At 49.3% G+C, this 17,728-nt stretch overlaps 1 protein-coding gene across 2 annotated transcripts in view; it reads right to left on the bottom strand.

The window, feature by feature from the left end:
- The window catches only part of NR2F2 (nuclear receptor subfamily 2 group F member 2), a 13,969-nt gene extending 1,983 nt beyond the window's left edge, over positions 1-11,986 (bottom strand). Inside the window, exons 1-2 of one of the 2 annotated variants that reach the window (XM_066196660.1) lie at positions 11,483-11,986; positions 3,160-3,687 (exon numbers count right to left, since the gene is read on the bottom strand). In XM_066196660.1, coding sequence (XP_066052757.1) covers positions 3,160-3,687; positions 11,483-11,525 — 571 coding nt within the window. In that variant the 5' untranslated portion in view covers positions 11,526-11,986. Of the gene's footprint in view, positions 1-3,159; positions 3,688-5,509; positions 7,011-11,482 lie in introns of those variants that run through there. The other variant, XM_066196659.1, reaches the window with a different exon arrangement.
- Between the last annotated feature and the right edge of the window lie 5,742 nt (positions 11,987-17,728).

Here is a 17,728-nt window from a genome sequence, read left to right as displayed (position 1 = left end):
AGAAAAAAAAAAAGAAAGCAATCATCAGATTAAAAAGGTTTTGGTGGTTTGTGTTGGTTTTTTTTTTAATTTTTAATTTGTTTTTGTTGGTTTTTTTTTTTTTTTTTGCTTTTAAATGTCTAGGATTAAGAATCGATCGTGCGCCATCACCTTGCCCCCCAGAGTTTAAGTGGGTTCTACCAAAAGGGACAATCTCTCTGTGCATGTGTGTGTACGTGTGTTTGTGTTTCTCTCTCTTCTAGAGGGTCTCCTTTAGGACTGAGCACAGCTCCCAGAGTCGAGATTTCTAATGGCACGACAGACCTGAGGGGTTGGCAAGGAGATGCTGGCCAAGCCTAATTTCATATATCTGTAATTTTTGGGGGAAAGGCTGGGGGGGCAGGGAAGGCTGGAGTCGAAAGGGGGGAAAGGGAGCCACTATTTCTCCACACCCCCCCTCCTTGGAAAATAATTGGGGAGAGCCTAACCCTGCAATGAGAAGGAATACTACTCATAGTGATAGAAATCATAATAATAATATTAAAAAACTGGCCCAGCCAAAGATAATGGCGCCCCGGATCCAGCAACAGATTCTCCCCCAAAGAAGACAACGCGTTTTTCTTCAGTCTTTGAAACTGATTTAAGTGGCCCTTTAAAACTGATCTTGTCAGTTTAGCCTATTCAGAGGCAGCCATGCAAACTGTGATCTCTCTGTTCATTTGAGCTGTTTCTTTTCCCCCCTCTTTTCTTTTCTCTTTCTTTCTTCCCCCCTCCACTCCCCCCTCTTTTTTTTTTTTTCCTCTTCTTCTTCTTTTTAAACCTAAAGGCCCTTACAAGAAGAAAACTCCCTGATAGGGTCTGGACATTTTTTTCTCTCTTTTTTTTTTTTTTTTTTTTTCCTGATACGCTAAAATACAATAAGTTCCCTTTAAATCAGAGACGTCTGTGCTGAAAGAGCACAGGTTGTGACCTGACCTCCCTGTGGCTTTCCTAGGCACAGGGCTAACACATGCATATTCTGCGAGTCATTAGAACCCAGATTTCTTCCCCCCTCCCTCTTAAAAGAGGCTGCAGCAAACATTATATGCATCTATGTGAGTCTGCTTTACATCAGGGAGGGTTATTGGGGTGCTGCAGAAGCTGCAAGCATCACCCTATATTTTTTTGCATGCGGCTGTCTTCCCCAGAATCAGATAACAAGAAACGTTTATCTAGTTGGGAGGCAATTTACACGCCAGGCCTCCCATTTTGAAAATAGTCATAAATTAAACAGTTACGACAGGATCGGACGATTGTTTTCTCAGAAGGCTAAAAAAAAAAAAAAAAAAAAAAAAAAAAAAAAAAAAAGTGATTTGGGAGAAAAGGCAGGATTGGAAATAAACTCCTCGGTGTGGGTGTGAGCTGGGCAGGGGCTGGGGAGGGATGTGAGCGTGTGTGGGATCCTCGCTGAGCGGCTGAGCGAGGGAGAGGGAAAATGCATCCTAGAAAAATGATAGAAAAATAAAATAAGCACCCCACGGACACCTCTGCCCACTCGGGATCCCTGTCTCCCTGTTGCTAGATGCGCCCTGCTCATTGATCACCTTAGGATTTAGCACGAGTAATTTGGGGGGGGGGGGGAGGAAAAAAAAAAAGGGAGAAGTTTTTTATGTGTAAAGCAATAATATATAAAAGGAAGTTTAGGTCACGACCCAGAACCTGGACAAAGTCCAGAAAATGACTTCGTTCCCCAGACCCCCTTTAACACAACAAGGAACGGATTGTGAGCCCTTCTTTTCCCACATAAACTACATTTTTTTCCTGTTTCCTGATATCAGGCTTTAAAAAACTCTGATGAGTAATTATTTTGCAGGTCCTGCTTCCATTCATATGTTTATCGCGTGGCCACTTTCCCAAGCGTCCAAATGAGTTACAGGCGAAATAGATGTATTTTTAAATTTAATCCCCAAACTTCGAGGGCTCCAGCACACTGGGTTGCCAGTGCAGCCTCAAAGTTAGTGATCTGAGATAACGTATTGCACAAATTAGCGAGCAGATTTTTTTTTCCCCTCAGAAGAAAAAAAAAAAAAATTTAGCCTCCAGAGTTAATATCAGGATTATTACTCACCCAGGTTAAACTCTAGTGCAAGCTAATTAGATTTCACAACGCACTCAATTATTGCTTTATAACTCATGCACTATTTCTAGGCAGCAAAAGTTGACACATATTTCCCCCCCCCCCCTCCCCTCCCCTCTTTGATTATCTAAGAAACACCTCGAGGTCTTTTCCTCGGGAGAGTCATGGTTGTGCCACCCCGGAATTACACTGCAGAGCGGCAGCTTCAGTCTCCTCTTACTTTTCCATACTATCCCTGTCTACTTATGGTAATGATCTTTTCGCACCCGCTACTCGCTTTGGACTATGCAGTTCCTGCTGGGTACAAATGCAAACTTTTCCCCTTAGCTTAAATGACACAGAACTGCTCACTGCCACATTCTGTTTAAATCAGAGACAGCTCTTTGCAAAGTTGATTTATTTTATCTTATGGGATGGCAGGGAACATATTTTAAACTCAGATTTGTGCATTTAACTTTTTTTTTTTTTTAAATTCAATTTTTAATCCTGCAGGGCTTTTTTCCCTTCCTGGCTGCCCATAAAATGATCCTCTTTTTAAAGTGGTTTCACTGATAAGACGACTTATATTTAACAACATCAAATAGATTTTGCTGCTGTTTGGATGCGTGTCATTAAATGCAACAACCCAGAGCTATACTGTTAAATAAAATATTATTTTCAATGGGAAGAGCGCAGTCTCTCGTGGCGAATGGGTGCCTCTTCCCGGGCCCCTTCTCTCCCAGTCCCCAGCATTATTCAGCTAGGGTTGGGGTGTATTTTGGGGCTGTCTGGATTTTTTTTCTTAAAAAAAATATAATTGTGCGTGTGTGTATTTTATTTTTATTTCGTTTTTTTTCTGATTTGCACTCCCTGGAAGATGGGATGCTTGGATCCGAGGCCCTGAAGGGGAGAGAGCACAGGGCACCACTTCCTAAAAGGAAGATTCTTGGGGGCCAGGGAGTGGGGATGGGGGTGCAGGCAATGACACTTTGCAAGAGCAAACAGTTCTCAAGGGGGGGCCCGGAGAAGGAGGAAAAAAAAAAAAGAAAAAAAAAAAAAAAAAGGAGCAAAGAAATGCCGCCTACCTGAGGTGAAGAGGACTATGGCCTTTAAACAGCTATATTCTGCAGAGTCGACATGCAATGCTTTCAGTTTTTCTACTTGCTCTTGGAAGATTCGTATGTGGTCCATAAAGGCGACCACTCGGTCAGCAGACATTGGCGAAGCGTGGAGGCCAGCAGCTGCCAGGAGCGGAGCGACGTGGAGGGGCATGGAGCACTGGGCAGCGTTGAGGACAAACAACTCGCTCCAGGTCAGCCTCAGGAGGGCCACCTGGTCTGTGATCTGGAGGTCTGGGAAGAAGGGGATATTCCTGGCCCACTCCACCGCACTGAAGAGCATCCTAGCTGCCAGTTCACAAATGTTCTCGATGCCCATGATGTTGTTGGGTTGCATGCACTGACTGCCAAAGCGGGAGGTGGGGTAGGGCTCTGCTCTCAGAAGAAGGGAGATATATCCGGATAGGTAGGAATGGCAGTTGAGAGGGTCCCCATTTGTCAAGGCGAACTGACCATGAGTTGGCTGTGTGGGTGGCATTCTGCCCCTCTGGACCGCTGCAGTAAATAAAGAAGAAACTACAGCTATTAATATCTGAATTGCGACCATTGGTTCAAATACAGCCTGCTTTGTGTGCTTGTGCGTGCCTGTGTGACCCCGGACCCGGCCAGCTTCAGGGGGAACATGCATTTTCCCAGCCAGAGTTCAGCTCCGGCCCCGCTCTAAGGCTCCGCAGTTCTCGGGTCAAGTCAAAGCAACAATAAAAGCTGAGGGACGCTGTGGGCTCGGCCAGGGCTTCTGCGGGAGCCCAGCTCCTTCGCATCCCAAAACACACCACAGTCCAGTTATCCCCCCCTCCCCTCCACCGCCACCCCCTCCTTCAAGAGATGCAGGATACGTCTTTGTGTGTTTTTTTTTTTTTTTCTCCGTTACACCTAAAACAGCTCATTGATTTGAGGTTGGGGGAGCGGGATGGGAAGGGAGGAGGGGAGAAGGAAGAAACACTTCAGTTCGAAATCCCCGGCTCTGGTCCCACACGCGTTTCTCGCCCACTGAATACATTGTTGCTGCTGGTATTATATGTCCCCCCCTCTCGTAAAAAATACCAAAGGAGGCAAAATCACCCCACAACATCCCCGGCAGGTCCCCTGGTGAGGCTGAGGGCATTATCCAAAGGCACTTTCCCCCGCTGCCCATGGAAAGTGGGCCTTTCATTTTGTTAATAAATTTACACGGTGACAGCGAGAGAAAAAGGAGAGAGAAAAAGGGCTCAGAGGCAGAGAGACGACAAGAAGGGAGAACGCCTAAAAATGTGCTTGATTTATATTTGTTATCGCCTGTATTCCAAGGTTAGTTACTCTTGCAGAAACACAAAGAGAGGAGCCCGGCGAGTCCCAAGCCCCCTCACCCTTAACCTACATAGCAGCGTCCAGACACAGAGCACGCATTGGAAAACTGCAGGCTCACATTTCCCGTCTAATTTTATATCACAAAGACTCCACTTGCAGAGATCCGAGCACCCCACACTTACTTCTGGACTGCTCCTTACACCCCCCACCCCATCCCTTCTACCCCCTCCTGTCTCTCCCGGAGGAACAAGAAAATAAGAGGAAGAAGAGAAAAGTGAGGTAATAACAACCAGGAAAGGCAGGCACACGGCAGTGTGTACATACACACACACACGCGTGGAGATGTGTGTGTGTGTATATATATTTTTAAAGGAGGAAAAATCCGGCTGGGAATCCACAGTGGAGTGCTGTAGAGCCTCGGTAGGGTGAGTCCCATTGTAATAGTAATTTGAACCGCCTGTGTAAAATTGCAATCTAAGGCAGGGTGCTGGAGGATATATATATATATGTGTGTGTGTGTGTGTGTTGTGTGCATCTCGGGAGGCTCCGTGTGTGTGTGTACACACACGCACAGATACACACACACACACGGCTGCTCGGGGGACGGGGGGCTAAGGCTGAGCATGCAGGAGGAAACACGAAGAAAAAGTAACCACACGTCAGAATCATCATCTCGCTCCTAAGCAGCGTGAAACTAAAAATCCACTTTCAATAAACCTCCATCAGCAAAATCAAAACAAACACAAATCAATTACGAGTGCAGGAGAAAGCATGCGAGAGCCCCTGCCTCCCTGCCCACCCTCCCCAACACCGCTTTCTTTCATTACGAGAAAGTTTCTGGCTGGTTTATTCGAGGGGGGTGGGTGAGGGGGAGGAAAGGTTCTGGTTGGGTTTGGGGTTTGGAGAGGAAGGTTAAAAATACTAAGGGTAATTATATATATTATTTAAAAATAATTTAAAAAGAAAAACCAAACAAACCCCAAAACGCAGCGAGTGAAAAAAAATTGCAAAACAAATGAAATCCCAATACCTTCCCGTCTCATGCCAACTTTGAGGCATTTTTTGAGGCGGCAGTACTGACACTGATTGCGGTGGTGCTGGTCAATGGGACAGTTCCTGTTGGCACGACAAGTGTAGCTGAGATTCCTCCTTACACTCCGCTTGAAGAAACTCTTGCAACCCTCGCAGGTAAACTGGCCATAATGTTTGCCACTAGACTTGTCCCCACAAACCACACATTCAATGTGCTGCTGCTGCTGCTGCTTGTCTCCTTGGTTCTGCTGGCTCGGCGGGTTGGTCTGGGCTGGCGTACTGGGAGGGCCCCCGGGCCCCGGGGTCTGTGGGGTGTGCGGGGCCCCGGCCGGGGGTCCCTGCACCGGCGGGGCTTGCGAAGGCTGCGTTCCCTGAGCTCCGGGCACATCGTCCTGGGGGTCTCGCCACGCACCGACTACCATTGCCATATCTATTGGACACCGTTGCCAAACTTCCTGTTCCCCCTTTATTTTCAAAGTTTGTTTGCTTTGCTTTTCAGATCAGCTTTGCAGCAGTCTTTTTATTTTTTTGTCCTCCCCTCTCTCTCTCTCTTTCCCTCTCTCTCTTTTGTTGTTCTGGTTTTTTTTTTTTTTTTTTTTTTTTTTTTTTTTTTTTTTTCAAGAGGGTCGGGGTGGGGGGGATCTCCCGGTACCGGCGAAGGTGCAGAAGCACGGGGCGATGGAGGTGTGTGTGCGGGGGGGCGAGGTGCGAGTCGATTGTCTGGGCTCCAGGAGAGCAAAGTAAAGGGGTGGTGGGGGTGGGGGAGAGAGGGGGAGAGAGAGAGAGAGAGAGGAGAAAAAAAAAATCTCTTCAAAGATCTCCCTCTCTCTCTCTTAGAGCTGATCTGCAGCAGAGTAGTTGAAGGAGGAGAGGCGGGTGTCTGGGGGCCAGGTCCAGGGAAGCTCGCAGTCAGCCATTCAGGAAAGCCATCAAAATAAGAATGAATAAAAGGTTAAAGATTACACACACAGCGGAAAAAAACACGCACAGCGGAGGAGACTCTTCTCGGCGCGGAGAGCGGTCGGTCTCGCCGTAGTTTTTGGAAGTCCAGCTTGCAGCAGCAACATCAACTGCGATCGCTTTGTTTTTGTGGGCTTTTTTTTTCCTCCTCCTCCTCTTTCCTCCTCTCTCTCTGCTCTGTCTCTCCTCCCTCCTTCGCTCGCTTTAATTCTTCCTCTCCGCCGCTCCGCCCGGCCGCTGCGCTCTTGCTCTCACTCGCTCCCTCTTTTGGGCTCGGGGGTGTGGGGGGGCTGTTGGCTTTTTTTTTTCCTCCTCCTCCTCGCTCTCTCTCTCTCTCTCTTTTTTTTGTTTTATAAAAAAATTCTTATTATCGTTATGATTACGATTATTATGAATTATTATTATGATTGTTTATTTGTTCCTCCTCCTCCTCTCGGGCGCCGCCGCTCTGCTCCGCTCTGCCCCGCTCCGCCGGTTCGCCGCTCCCGCCGCGCCGCGTCCCCGCCGCCGCTCCCGCTCCCGCCGCCGCTCGGGTGCTGCTGCCGCCGCTCCCGCCGCCGCCGCTCCCGCCGCCGCTGCCGCCGCCGCCGCCGCGCTGCCTTATGCTGCTTCTGCCGCCTCGCAAGTGGGCTCTCGCCTCCGCGCCGCCGGTGCTCACGGCGCGGGCAGGGGGAGGGGGGCCGCGGGGCGGGGGGGAGGGAAGGAGTCAACTCGCCAGCGCAGCAGCGCCCAGCCAGCCAGGATGATAAAAGAGGGGAGCGGGAGGAGGAGGAGGAGGAGGAGGAGGAGGAGGAGGAGAGGAGGAGGAGGAGGAGGAGGAGGAGGAGGGAAAGAGAGAGAGAGAGAGAGAGAGAGAGGGAAGGATCATAACCCAGCGCGCAGCATCGCTCCTCAGCCGGGGAGGGAGGGAGGAGGGGAAAAAAAATCACCACGGGGAGAGCGCGCCAGCGCTCCCCCCCCCCCCCCCCGCCCCAAAATAAAAAGAAGCAGGGGCTCCCCTCCGCTCCCCTCCCCTCGCAGCGACGGGGAGGGGCGGCGCGGGGCGGGGCGGGCGGGCGGTGCGGGCGGCGTGTGGGCCGAGGAGCGGCGAGCGCGCTCCCCGCCGGCCGCTCGCCCCGCTGGCGGGAGAGTGAACTTTGACACGGCTGCTGCAACTCAGCGCGCGTCGCCATGGCGACCGCGCGCCTTATAAGGCAACCGGGCCGGCGCCTGACTGGCCAGGCGCGCGCGCCCCGCCCCCCGGCCCTCATTGGACCGCGCCGCCCTTGCGCGGCCCGCCATGGCCGCCGCCGCCGCCCGCGCGGTCCTAGCGCCGCCCGCCGCCCCGCGCCCTCCCGCCCCGCCGGGGCCAGGGGTTAAGGCGAGCCCGGCGTGCGGAGCGCGGCGCCGCCGCCGCCTCACCTGGGGCTGCCCGCCGGGGCACGGCCTCGGGGGTCGGAGGGGGCGGCGGGTGCAAAGCGGAAAGCAGGCGCTAAACCGAGGTAAAACTACGGAATAAAGTAAAAGCCGAGTCCTGCCGCTGCCGCCGCCGCGGGGAAGGGGCGGCCGCAGGTTCCGCCGAAAGCGGTCGGGGAGCGGCGTGCGGGCTGGCGCCCGCCGGGGAGGTCTCACGACGGAGCCCCTCCAGCCCCGCTCTGGGCACCTGCGCTCGCCGCGGCCGCCCCGTGTCCCGCCGGCCGCCCGAGCCGTGCCCCGGCCGCCCGCGGAGCCGCGCCGAGCCCGGCCGGGCTGCTCTGAGCCGCGCCGAGCTGAGCGTGCCCGCGCCCGGCGCTCCGGGACCGGCCGCTCGCACAGCCCGGCCCCGGCGGGGTTCGGGGGCTCCGCCGCTCCGCCCGACCGCTGCTCGTTCCCGCTCGCCCCGGAGCGAGGGGACCGCGGCTCCGCTCCACACACCGCCGGAGCCCGGCACGCCGCTCCGCAGAGCCTGACAGCCGTGCTTTCGCACGGCATCGCCACGGCGGGGCTCGGCTCAACCCCTTTAACTTTATTTCGGGGTTTTGCCGGTTCGGGGGTTTGGTGACCACACGTCCCCCGGCACTGTAACGCGACCTCCGTGCTGTACCATCAGCAGGTAACAGAGCTAAGCACGGGGACGTGTTTATTTCCCGCTGAATGGAGCTACCGGCCAGCGCAGCGGGGACTCGAGTCCGTCTCCCGGTGAAAATGGCCAAAAGACACTCGAACAAGCGAAGGGACGGAGTGATAAAATAGAAAACATGTTAACACAGACAGATAAATGCCCGACCGGACCATTCCTCCTCTGCGAACACACGCGACCGTGAGCGCTCACATCCCAGCCGGTCACCGAGCACGGCCGCGGGGACACAGACCTGGGCACGACTCTGTGAGGGATTAATTGCCCCCCTCACCTCCTCACACACACTTTTTCATGTTGCCACATGCCCACACACTTGTGCCGCAGAAATGATACATGTGGCTAAAGCCGCAGGTGCGGAGATGGTTGGAAAGTTGTAAAAAAACACCTCGACTTGAGTGTGTCCTGCCTGGAAACCTGATGTGTTCAGACCCCACGGGCGAAGAGGTTTTTTGCGACTCAGTTTCAAAGACAAGGCTGCAGCGTTCCCATTGATCCTCACGGAGGAAAAAACAAAACAAAACAAACACCTTTACCCGAAACAGTGACCAGGAGGGACTGGGATGATGGAAAGTGGGAAAGGAATCTTTCCTGGTTAAAATGTGGGGACCTGCCTTATGATTTCCAAACAACCCAGAGCTGAGGAGGTCACCTCTCGGGGAGGGTAGGAGAAGGTGGGGGTTCAAAATGCAGAATAGTCGCAGATTGTTGCTGATGCTGAATTTCCTGAGGAAAAAAAAAATAAAAGCCAAAACCCAAACCACAACCCAACACCAACCTTTCCTGTCTCGAATCTGACAAAGTAAACAGGATTAATTCACCATATGAAAAAACATACACGCCGTCCTAGCAAATGCAGAAATCAGAAGAGAAAGCGGTTTTAACAGGACCCACAATATTAATAGTTTGAACGTATGATCGTAAAAATGAAAAACCATTGATATACGCTTAAAAGCCGCCGTATACGCTGATTGCTCAAGCATTAATGAAGAATGCCCCAGATTAACTATTTGCTCTTCGAGGGATGCAGCGATATAACTATCTATTAGCACCATTAGATGCTTTGCTATTTATTTGAAAACACCCCTGCGAGTGGGTTGACACAGAAGAGATGAATGTAAAAATGAACTGCAGCTAATTTCGCTAAATAATCCTCGAAACCTTAGCGCCTCGCAAGGAAGGGGGAGATTCTCCACTGTCCTTCTCCGAGGCTAATGACAATAGGAATGCTCTGGTTTAAAAGTGATACCGTGTTGGTTTTCCAAATAAACAAACGCATCCTTCCTGCCATTTTACTGCAGATGTAAATTTATTTTAATGAGAGGGAGTGGAAGGATTTATTTTGCTAAAATAGAGTTGAGGATAGAGCCGGTGTAAATCTTTAGGTTTCAAAAAGAGAGGAGGAAGGAGGGGGAAGCTGCTTTCCTGGCAGAAAGCTGCCTAACAGTCCTCTAATTCTTTCTAGATTAAATCGCAATATGAATACAGCATCGAACAAATACCGAGTTTCGCTCTGAACTCAGTGGAAAGCAGTTACGTCTAACAGAATTCAATGAATTCCTCTTCTCCCTCAATGTAGTATGTGTGTGTTTTTCTCTTCCACCACACTGAAGTTCCATGAATAGGGAAAGTGGCTCCTATTGTGTGCCTCTGAACTTCCAAGTCAATGCAATTTTTAACCACTGGCTTGTGGTACTTTGAAAATCACCAGGGGCTGTCAGAGTTGGGTCCTCTGAAAAATTTACAGTGCTAAATCAGAGCATATGCTGTGAGAGAGGAAAAAAAATTGCTTAAGATTGGAGCAAGTACAGTATCTGGCTGCCCCCTAGTGTAAGTCTCTTATCTGCCTAAAATTCAACTTTAAAAGAAAAGGATCTCTTAAAGGGAAACGACTTTTGGCTCACGTATGCATACGAGAATGAAACTTCTGTACATTTTAATCTGATTAATTCCTAAGGATTTTAAATTAATTGGCTTGGGCACTCCTAGACCGGACTATAAGATTTCTGCATCAGGGTTTCTGCGAGAGCTGTGCCGAATAGGTATTTTTAAGGGATAGTGGTAAGGGATTGGGGGGGGGGGGGGGGGGGAGATCCTGTTTTGTGATTTTTTTTTTTAACGAGGATCTGTGCCTCGCTTGCTGTTGTCAGAGCAAAACACTTCTGCTGCCTAAAGTCAGATCTACGCCTTTTGCAATAATACTTAAAAAAAAAAAAAAAAGGATAAATAATTGCCTTAAAGCCTCAGCCGAACTGCCAACCACACCTTCGGATGGTGAGTATATTCCAGCTTCTTTCCATTGTACTTGCTTAACCAGGGAAGGGACCGGAGGGGGAGAGGGGATCTCGGCTCCTACCTTCACCACCGACCTTTTTTTTATTTTTTTTTTCCTTCCCCCCACCCAAATAAACGCTGCTAGCTGCCCATGGCCACGCGATCCCGGGCAGTTTAATACCTATCACTTAAAGTTAAGAGCCTCGTCCTGCCCTCCCACCCTCCGGAGCAGGTCGGTCCGCTCTCCCCCCCGAGCAGCCCCGGCGCCGGGCAGGGGCGGCATCTCCCGGGCTCTGCTCCTGGGGAAATGACTTGGAAGCGCTTTGCCTCGGACCTGGAAGCCGGGTCCGCTCGTTGGGTTTGTTCGCTTGTTTGTTTGTTTGCTGCTTTGCTTTATTTAGCTAAAGGACGTGCTAACTGATGGTGCTGCAATTACACATACTTGGGTCTGCCCCCCTCCCCTCTTCCCCTCCTTAGAGCAACCCACGTAACCTTAGAAACGATCGTTTAAGACGCACGTTAGCTAACATTTGCTTTTTTGGATTTTTTGTTTTCCTTAAAAGAGAAACACAAGAATCACAACACATTGCCCGAAAAAAGTGTCAAAGAAGAAGGAAGAAAAAAAACTATAAGTAAACATACCAAAACCATATTTGCCTTGTTCAAGGTCCCAAATCGCTTGCATCTTCCTTTTTCTACCTCTCCTTTAGTTTGGCAGGTGAAACAAACAAATAAAAAAAAAAAAAAAAGAAAATCAGACCGCTGTTTGCCCCCCAGAAAGATGTGCGTTGGGTAATTAAAGAGAAGTCTCCTTCTTGGTGTTTATCTAAGCGATTGTGCAAACTGATTAAAAAAAAAAAAAGAGCGAAAAAAAAAAAAAAAGTAAAGTTACAGCCTTCGGGGGGGGGGAAAAAAAGGAAGCAAGGTGAAGGGAATAGATTTCCCACAACCTAAAGGGAAGTGCTTTCGATGTATTATTAGCGATCAGCCTTGGGAGAGAGAGGAAAAAAAAAAAAAACACCCTGAACACACTCTAACTTTACACAGACAAGATTTCAGGGGGGGCTTTGTACACAGCTGCTTAGGAATGTGCGCCTTGCCTTTAAGAAAAAATCCCCAAGCCCAAGGTAGGAGATGTCTTTGAGTGATCCTTGTCTCATTTCATTCCTTAGAAGGAAGAGCGTCTCGCTACACCTTGTTTGGAGCTGGAAAGGCGAGACTTAAAAAAAAAAAAAAAAAAAAAAAAATGGAAAAAAAAAAGAAAAATATTCACAACCCACCCTTCCAATTGGGGAGAAAAAAAAAAAAAAAAGAGAGGGAAATCTCCTAAGTTAATGACTGTGGGGGTAGGATGGATGCGACTGATTTCAGCCCCCCCTCCCCCCCTTTCCCACCTCCCCCCTCCCCGGCAGGAAAAAAAAAAAAAAACAAAACAAAAAAAAAGGAAAAGGAGAAAAAAAAAGCCAACCGCAAACAACTACAGGCTGGACTATCAACACATGCACCGAAGGGGAAAAAATATATAGTGTCCTGTGTAGGGTCGGCAGGGAACGCAAGCACACGCTAAAGCAAGTTGGGAAAGAATCCGAGCTAATCAGCAATCTCTTTCTCTCTCTCTCCTTCTCTCCCTCTCCCCCCCTCTCTCTCTCTCACTGCCCCTGAGATCCCAGCTCGAAAGAGGTACTCCACATTTTTTCATTACCAAAAATCCGTTGCAATAATCATTTGTTGCTAATTGAAACCCTTGGAGACATTTTTCCCCACCCCCTTCACAAACATGGCAACTTTTAGTCATGGGAAGCACGTTTAGTTTTATTTTATTAAAAAAAAAAATACGGTTAGGAAAAGGCTGAATCTTTCACCCACGAGAAATATCAGCGAGTCAGCCCCCTTCCTCGGGATGGGAGGGGGGGAGTGGGGGGAACGGGACCCCGGTACAGTGAGGGCTTGGGAAAATTTGGAATACATTATACCGCATTTGGCAGGAGAATACTCTCCAACTAATGGATTCCTGCTCCTTTTTGTGTGTGTGTGTGTGTCAGTGTGGGGGGTTTCTGGAAAGAGGGGTGGTGGTCGTGGTGGTGGGGAGCCGAGCTTTTATTTTAAGAAACTGTTAGGGTAGGGAGTGTGTCATACTTGACAAATGGAACAAACGCTCTTCCATTTCTTGCTTGTCCTTGCCTTAAAACAGGAATTAAGTTAACCACAGTGCTGCATGTTAATTGCATGTTTACTGGGCTAATGAAAATTACAAAAGGGTTTTGCCACCTCGATCGGTGATGAAAAAGTATGAAGGCGATTGTCATTGCAGCCTTCGGGGAGGGCCCGGGGGGTGGGGGGGATGGACCGGGCAGGAACAATATTGATCAGAAGAAGGATAAATCTTTTAACTGCTTGTTAATACCATAAATATGGTCTACACAAGTTTCCACTCTTGTTAAGTCTAATCAGTACATGGAAGATGGAGACATAGCCCACTTGAATGAATTTTTATTATTGCCAGAGGGGTACTTGCATCTGTGGGCTCCCTCCCCTTCTCAATTTGAGCACCCCCCCGCCCCCCTTCCAAAATCCCCCCTCGCAGAGGAGGATCGTGAAGGTGTGCAGAAAGCACAAGACACAAATCCAAGCTTTTTGTCCTTTCTTCATTTTTTCCAAATGCTCCTTTTTTTTCTTTTTTTGTAAAGCTGAACGGGTCATGGCGGGGAAAGCCTAAAGGGGGGACCCCCCTGCCCGACCCCACCACCACCACCCCTTTTATTCTTAGGTTCTCTGGATGAAAGGCTGACCTAGTAATTCAGTTTGATGATAACCATTTTCATGCTTGAAAACAATCTGCCAAATTAAACCTAAATGGAAAGAGCAGTAGGAAAGGTAGTGAGAGCAGGGCGTTTTGAAATCCCCACCACCTCTCCGAAAGGGATTGTTTGGCCAAAGGAGGAGGGAAATGCAATTAAATAGACTAAAGATGATTTAAATCCCAACCAAAAATAATTCCAGCGAGAAGTTTGCCCCCTCCGGTGTTGCCCAGCCCTGGATTTGAAAACTTTGGCCCAACTTGTGGCAATAGCTACAACTTTGCTCCGCAGGGGTCAGAGGTGAGGGCTATTTTAACCCTAAAAGCCTGCGAGTGACCAAGGTTGCGGCTGGGCTCGCAGCACTAATAGCCATAATTACCTCCTCCCCTTCCAGGGACATTCCTCGCAGCAGCAGCGTTAGACCCCGAATTCAAGAAAATCCTGGAGTTGAACATATCTTCGGGGGTAAATAACAGCAATATGAAGGAATTTCAGAGCTCTCCTTTTTGCTTGGGGGGATTGAAGCTTTTTTCCTTTTTTTTTTTTTTTCCTCTTTTTTCCTTTTTTCCTCCTTCCCCCCCCCCTTCCCCCCCCCCCTTCCCCCCCCCCCCCTTGCCAGCATTCCCAAGGCGCTGGGTCTTTGTCTTAGAAGGAATGGAGTGTCTGAATGGTGTGAAAGGGACAGAGAGGGTTGCTTCAAATCGATTTTACTTGTCCTCTCTGTCTTTTCGGATCAACGCCCTTCAATGGACACATAGGTGCTCTTTCAACCAAAAACTTGTGCAACATTTTCTGCCTGTATTGGTGCTAAATACAATAAATGCTGGGCAGATTTTTTTTTTTCTTTCCAAAGCAGAAAGCACCCTAATTAAATTGTTTTATATGGACAGTCAAGACAGACCAATTAAGTATGCATTAGTATAAAGATATATTCGAGAGATAAGCGCTCTATAGGAGCTCTGTCTAGGCAAGGTGTGGAAAGTGTCCTCTCGAAGAGAGGCTGTGAGCAGGGTTTCATATGGATTTTTCCCCTCCATTGCCTCCTATACTCGAGTAACGGGCTGAATAAGTTAGCGAAAAGCCATTAGTGAAAGTGGTTTCTAAACAAAGTTAACAGGTGGATGTAGCTGGTTTTACATTTGAATAACAGTCGCACATCTGTAATACACAGCCCTGGATTTATGCAGCGCCTGTGCAGGCAATGTCCATTTGCAGAGATAAACGCCTTCGACCTAGAACTGAGGTGCAAACGCACACGCACGGGAATAAAATAAATATCTGGGCACCTCTGTGGGCTGCAGGACATGGTGTGACTGAGCACACAGAGACGATGCAGATATGAGTGTGTGGCCATTGTGTGGAGGCACCCAGGCTGCCCCAGACAGGCACCCACACAGCAGGCACGGCTGGCTTGGGCACCTCACCGGGCACAGCACACTCCTGGGGTGATTGCGAGGGGAGGCATTGGCTTTCCCAGGAGTGAAACAGCAGATCAAGGCAAAACATACACATACACACGCGAACTTCTCTTGCTGCCCATTTTATCACTCTGGGAAAGGTCTCGTTATGGTTAACCACAGGAAACGGGCTTTAAGCTCTTCTCCATTTCCATTATTATTATTATTTCTTTTTTTTTTTTTCTCTTCACTGCAGATTTTCCATGCCGTCCAAAAAAAACCCCCACCCCAAACAATAAAAAAAAAACCAAACAGACAAACAAACAAACAAAAAACCGCTGAGCCCCCAGCCCTGCCTCAGCCTGGTCCTGGGGCAGGCAGAGCCGCGGAATGCGATGGGGAGGAGGGGGGAAGGTGGGCTGCAAGTTGCTGGGGCACCCTCCATCCCATGGCACATCGTTCCCACCCGCTGAGGCTGGGCTGTGGGAGCGAGCCCTGTGCCCGAAGATGCTGCAGGGTGCGAGCGGGCACTCGCCCTTTTTGCCGTGACACTGCACCGCGGAGAGCGGTTTTCCTGGAGGGGTCGGGGGACAGGGGACCGAGGGGTACAGGGATGCGGAGCAGCGCTGCGGGGGCCACCCCGCTTTGATCTCCATTTTCCAGCAGCGCTCTGCGTGTGTCAGCCCATCCCAGGGATGTGGGAGACGGGGATGAATAAGCCATCCCTTGCTTTAGGTGCTTTAATGGCACGGTAAACAGGTTAGAAACAGACGGTTTTAAAGACTCAGTTTTTCTTTATTGGTCACCTTCGAAGATAAATCATAACAGGCGGTATGGGGGGCAAAGAATTCATCTAAAGGAGATCTCAGCAAGTCACTACCCGGACAATAGTCCACCTCCTGTTGGGTTGCGTATTGATCAGGAGAGGAGCTGAGGATGTCGCCACACTAAATATTTACTGATCACACACAAATAGCCGCGACTTGAACGATTTTCTCCTGTGAGGAGAGCAGAGAGAGAAGGGTAAATCATTTTATTAGTGTGTATAAAGCAAAGAGCACACTCCGGCTTGGAGTGTTTTAAAATGTGTCTTCAGCTGGATGAAAAGAGTTAGGGAAATCGATATGGAGTGATTAGACGAACCAGTCGTGTCAAAGAGAGAGGCTGTGAATTTCATGGATTTGGTTATACCGGGAGGGGGAAAATATACCGAGAGATTAAAGGGAGGAACCCATTGTAGCAGAGCCAATGGAAAAATAATATCTAATCAGAGCCGGCAAAGGTAGGGACGGGATAAGACCCACATTTCTAAAGAATCACATCAGCTGGAGAGGGATCAGGGACACAGATGAAAGAGGCAAACGGGGGGAGAGCTGGAGAGTAGGAGCCTAGAAATGCTACAGAGCAAATCCAGGAGAGGCAGGGAAAAGTCGCCTCTGTGGAGCAAAGCTGGGATACCACGAAAATGGGGACAAAAGGCTCAGGAGCGAGGGAGAGGGCTGGAGTAAGCGGGCGCCTGCCTTGGAGGTGAAGTTGAGGGGTGCCCAGCCCGTGTTCCCACCAGGCAGAGAGGGCTCTGACAGCAGGAGCGAGGGCACATCCAGCTCCCACCCGAGGGGTTTAAATCCTTCTCCTGCAAGTTTGTTCTCCCCTCTCCTTCCCGCCCCCCTCCCTCCCCACAAGCAAATGTGGTGAGTAAAATGGATTTTAGCGTTTAACCACCTCATTTTATCCATGTAATGACAAGGCTCGTAATATGTAATCTACAGATTACTGCCATTCGAGGGTGACCACAAGTGGCATAAAAAAAAATTAAAAAAAAAAAAATCAGCATTTCTGCAAATGACAAAACGGCTAAAAGCAGCCCTTGCTTTAAGTATTGAAGCTGGGGAGTTGCTGCTGCAGGATTTTATCGGTCGTAGGGAGCAATTTAGCCGTGGCTCAGGTACAACCCTGGGGTGTCTCGGCGGATTACAGAAAACTTTGCTGGAGACAAGCAAATAACTGAGTGCAAAAGGGCAGAAAAATGGGAGTAGGGCAGGGCTCTGCCATGCGACATTAAAATACGTTCTGTGAGGATGCTCGGGATTATTATTATTATTATTTTGCCTCAAATTCCGTGATGTTTGGCCCGTGTTCACATGCTACCTTCTCTCCGCGTATTTTTCTTTAGCAGAAAATAGGATGCGACTGCAGAGAACTAAGTCAAAGCAGCGAGAGAAAGTTTCAACCGCACTTTAAATGATGCTGATTGCTGGGAGGGAGGAAAGGCATCTCAAGCTAGGAACCGAGGAGTAAAACTGATGTGAAAACAGCTTTTCACTTCTCCTCCGAGTGCTAATTTTGCTACTGTAAACAAACACTGAAGTTAGAAACAGCTGCAAATAGCCTGCCGGGCACCCAGGGCTCAGGGACCGGAGGGGGTTGACTTTTGTTCATCTCTCGGGCTGAATTTTCCCCCAGGTTTTTTTTTTTTTTTTTTTTTCTTTTTCTTTTTTTTTTCCTTTTTCTTCCCCGAAATCAGGGGCTGATGCTGACTTCAGCTGTGGAGAAGGGACAAACAGTATAGGCACACTGAGAGCATTTCGTGTGAGCCTATGGAGTGCAGGCAGCTCGGCTGGATCACTAATGCAACAGGAAACCTCGGGACAGACCCAGCCTAATTAACAGTTTTCCATAGCTGAAGCGATTTT

This window comes from Chamaea fasciata, unplaced genomic scaffold, assembly GCF_029207755.1.
Source record: "Chamaea fasciata isolate MVZ Bird 193981 ecotype frontalis unplaced genomic scaffold, bChaFas1.0.hap1 SCAF_14, whole genome shotgun sequence".
Taxonomy (NCBI): domain Eukaryota; kingdom Metazoa; phylum Chordata; class Aves; order Passeriformes; family Sylviidae; genus Chamaea; species Chamaea fasciata.
Note: the sequence above shows the minus strand (reverse complement) of the source record. Positions and strands in the feature narration are given on the sequence as shown.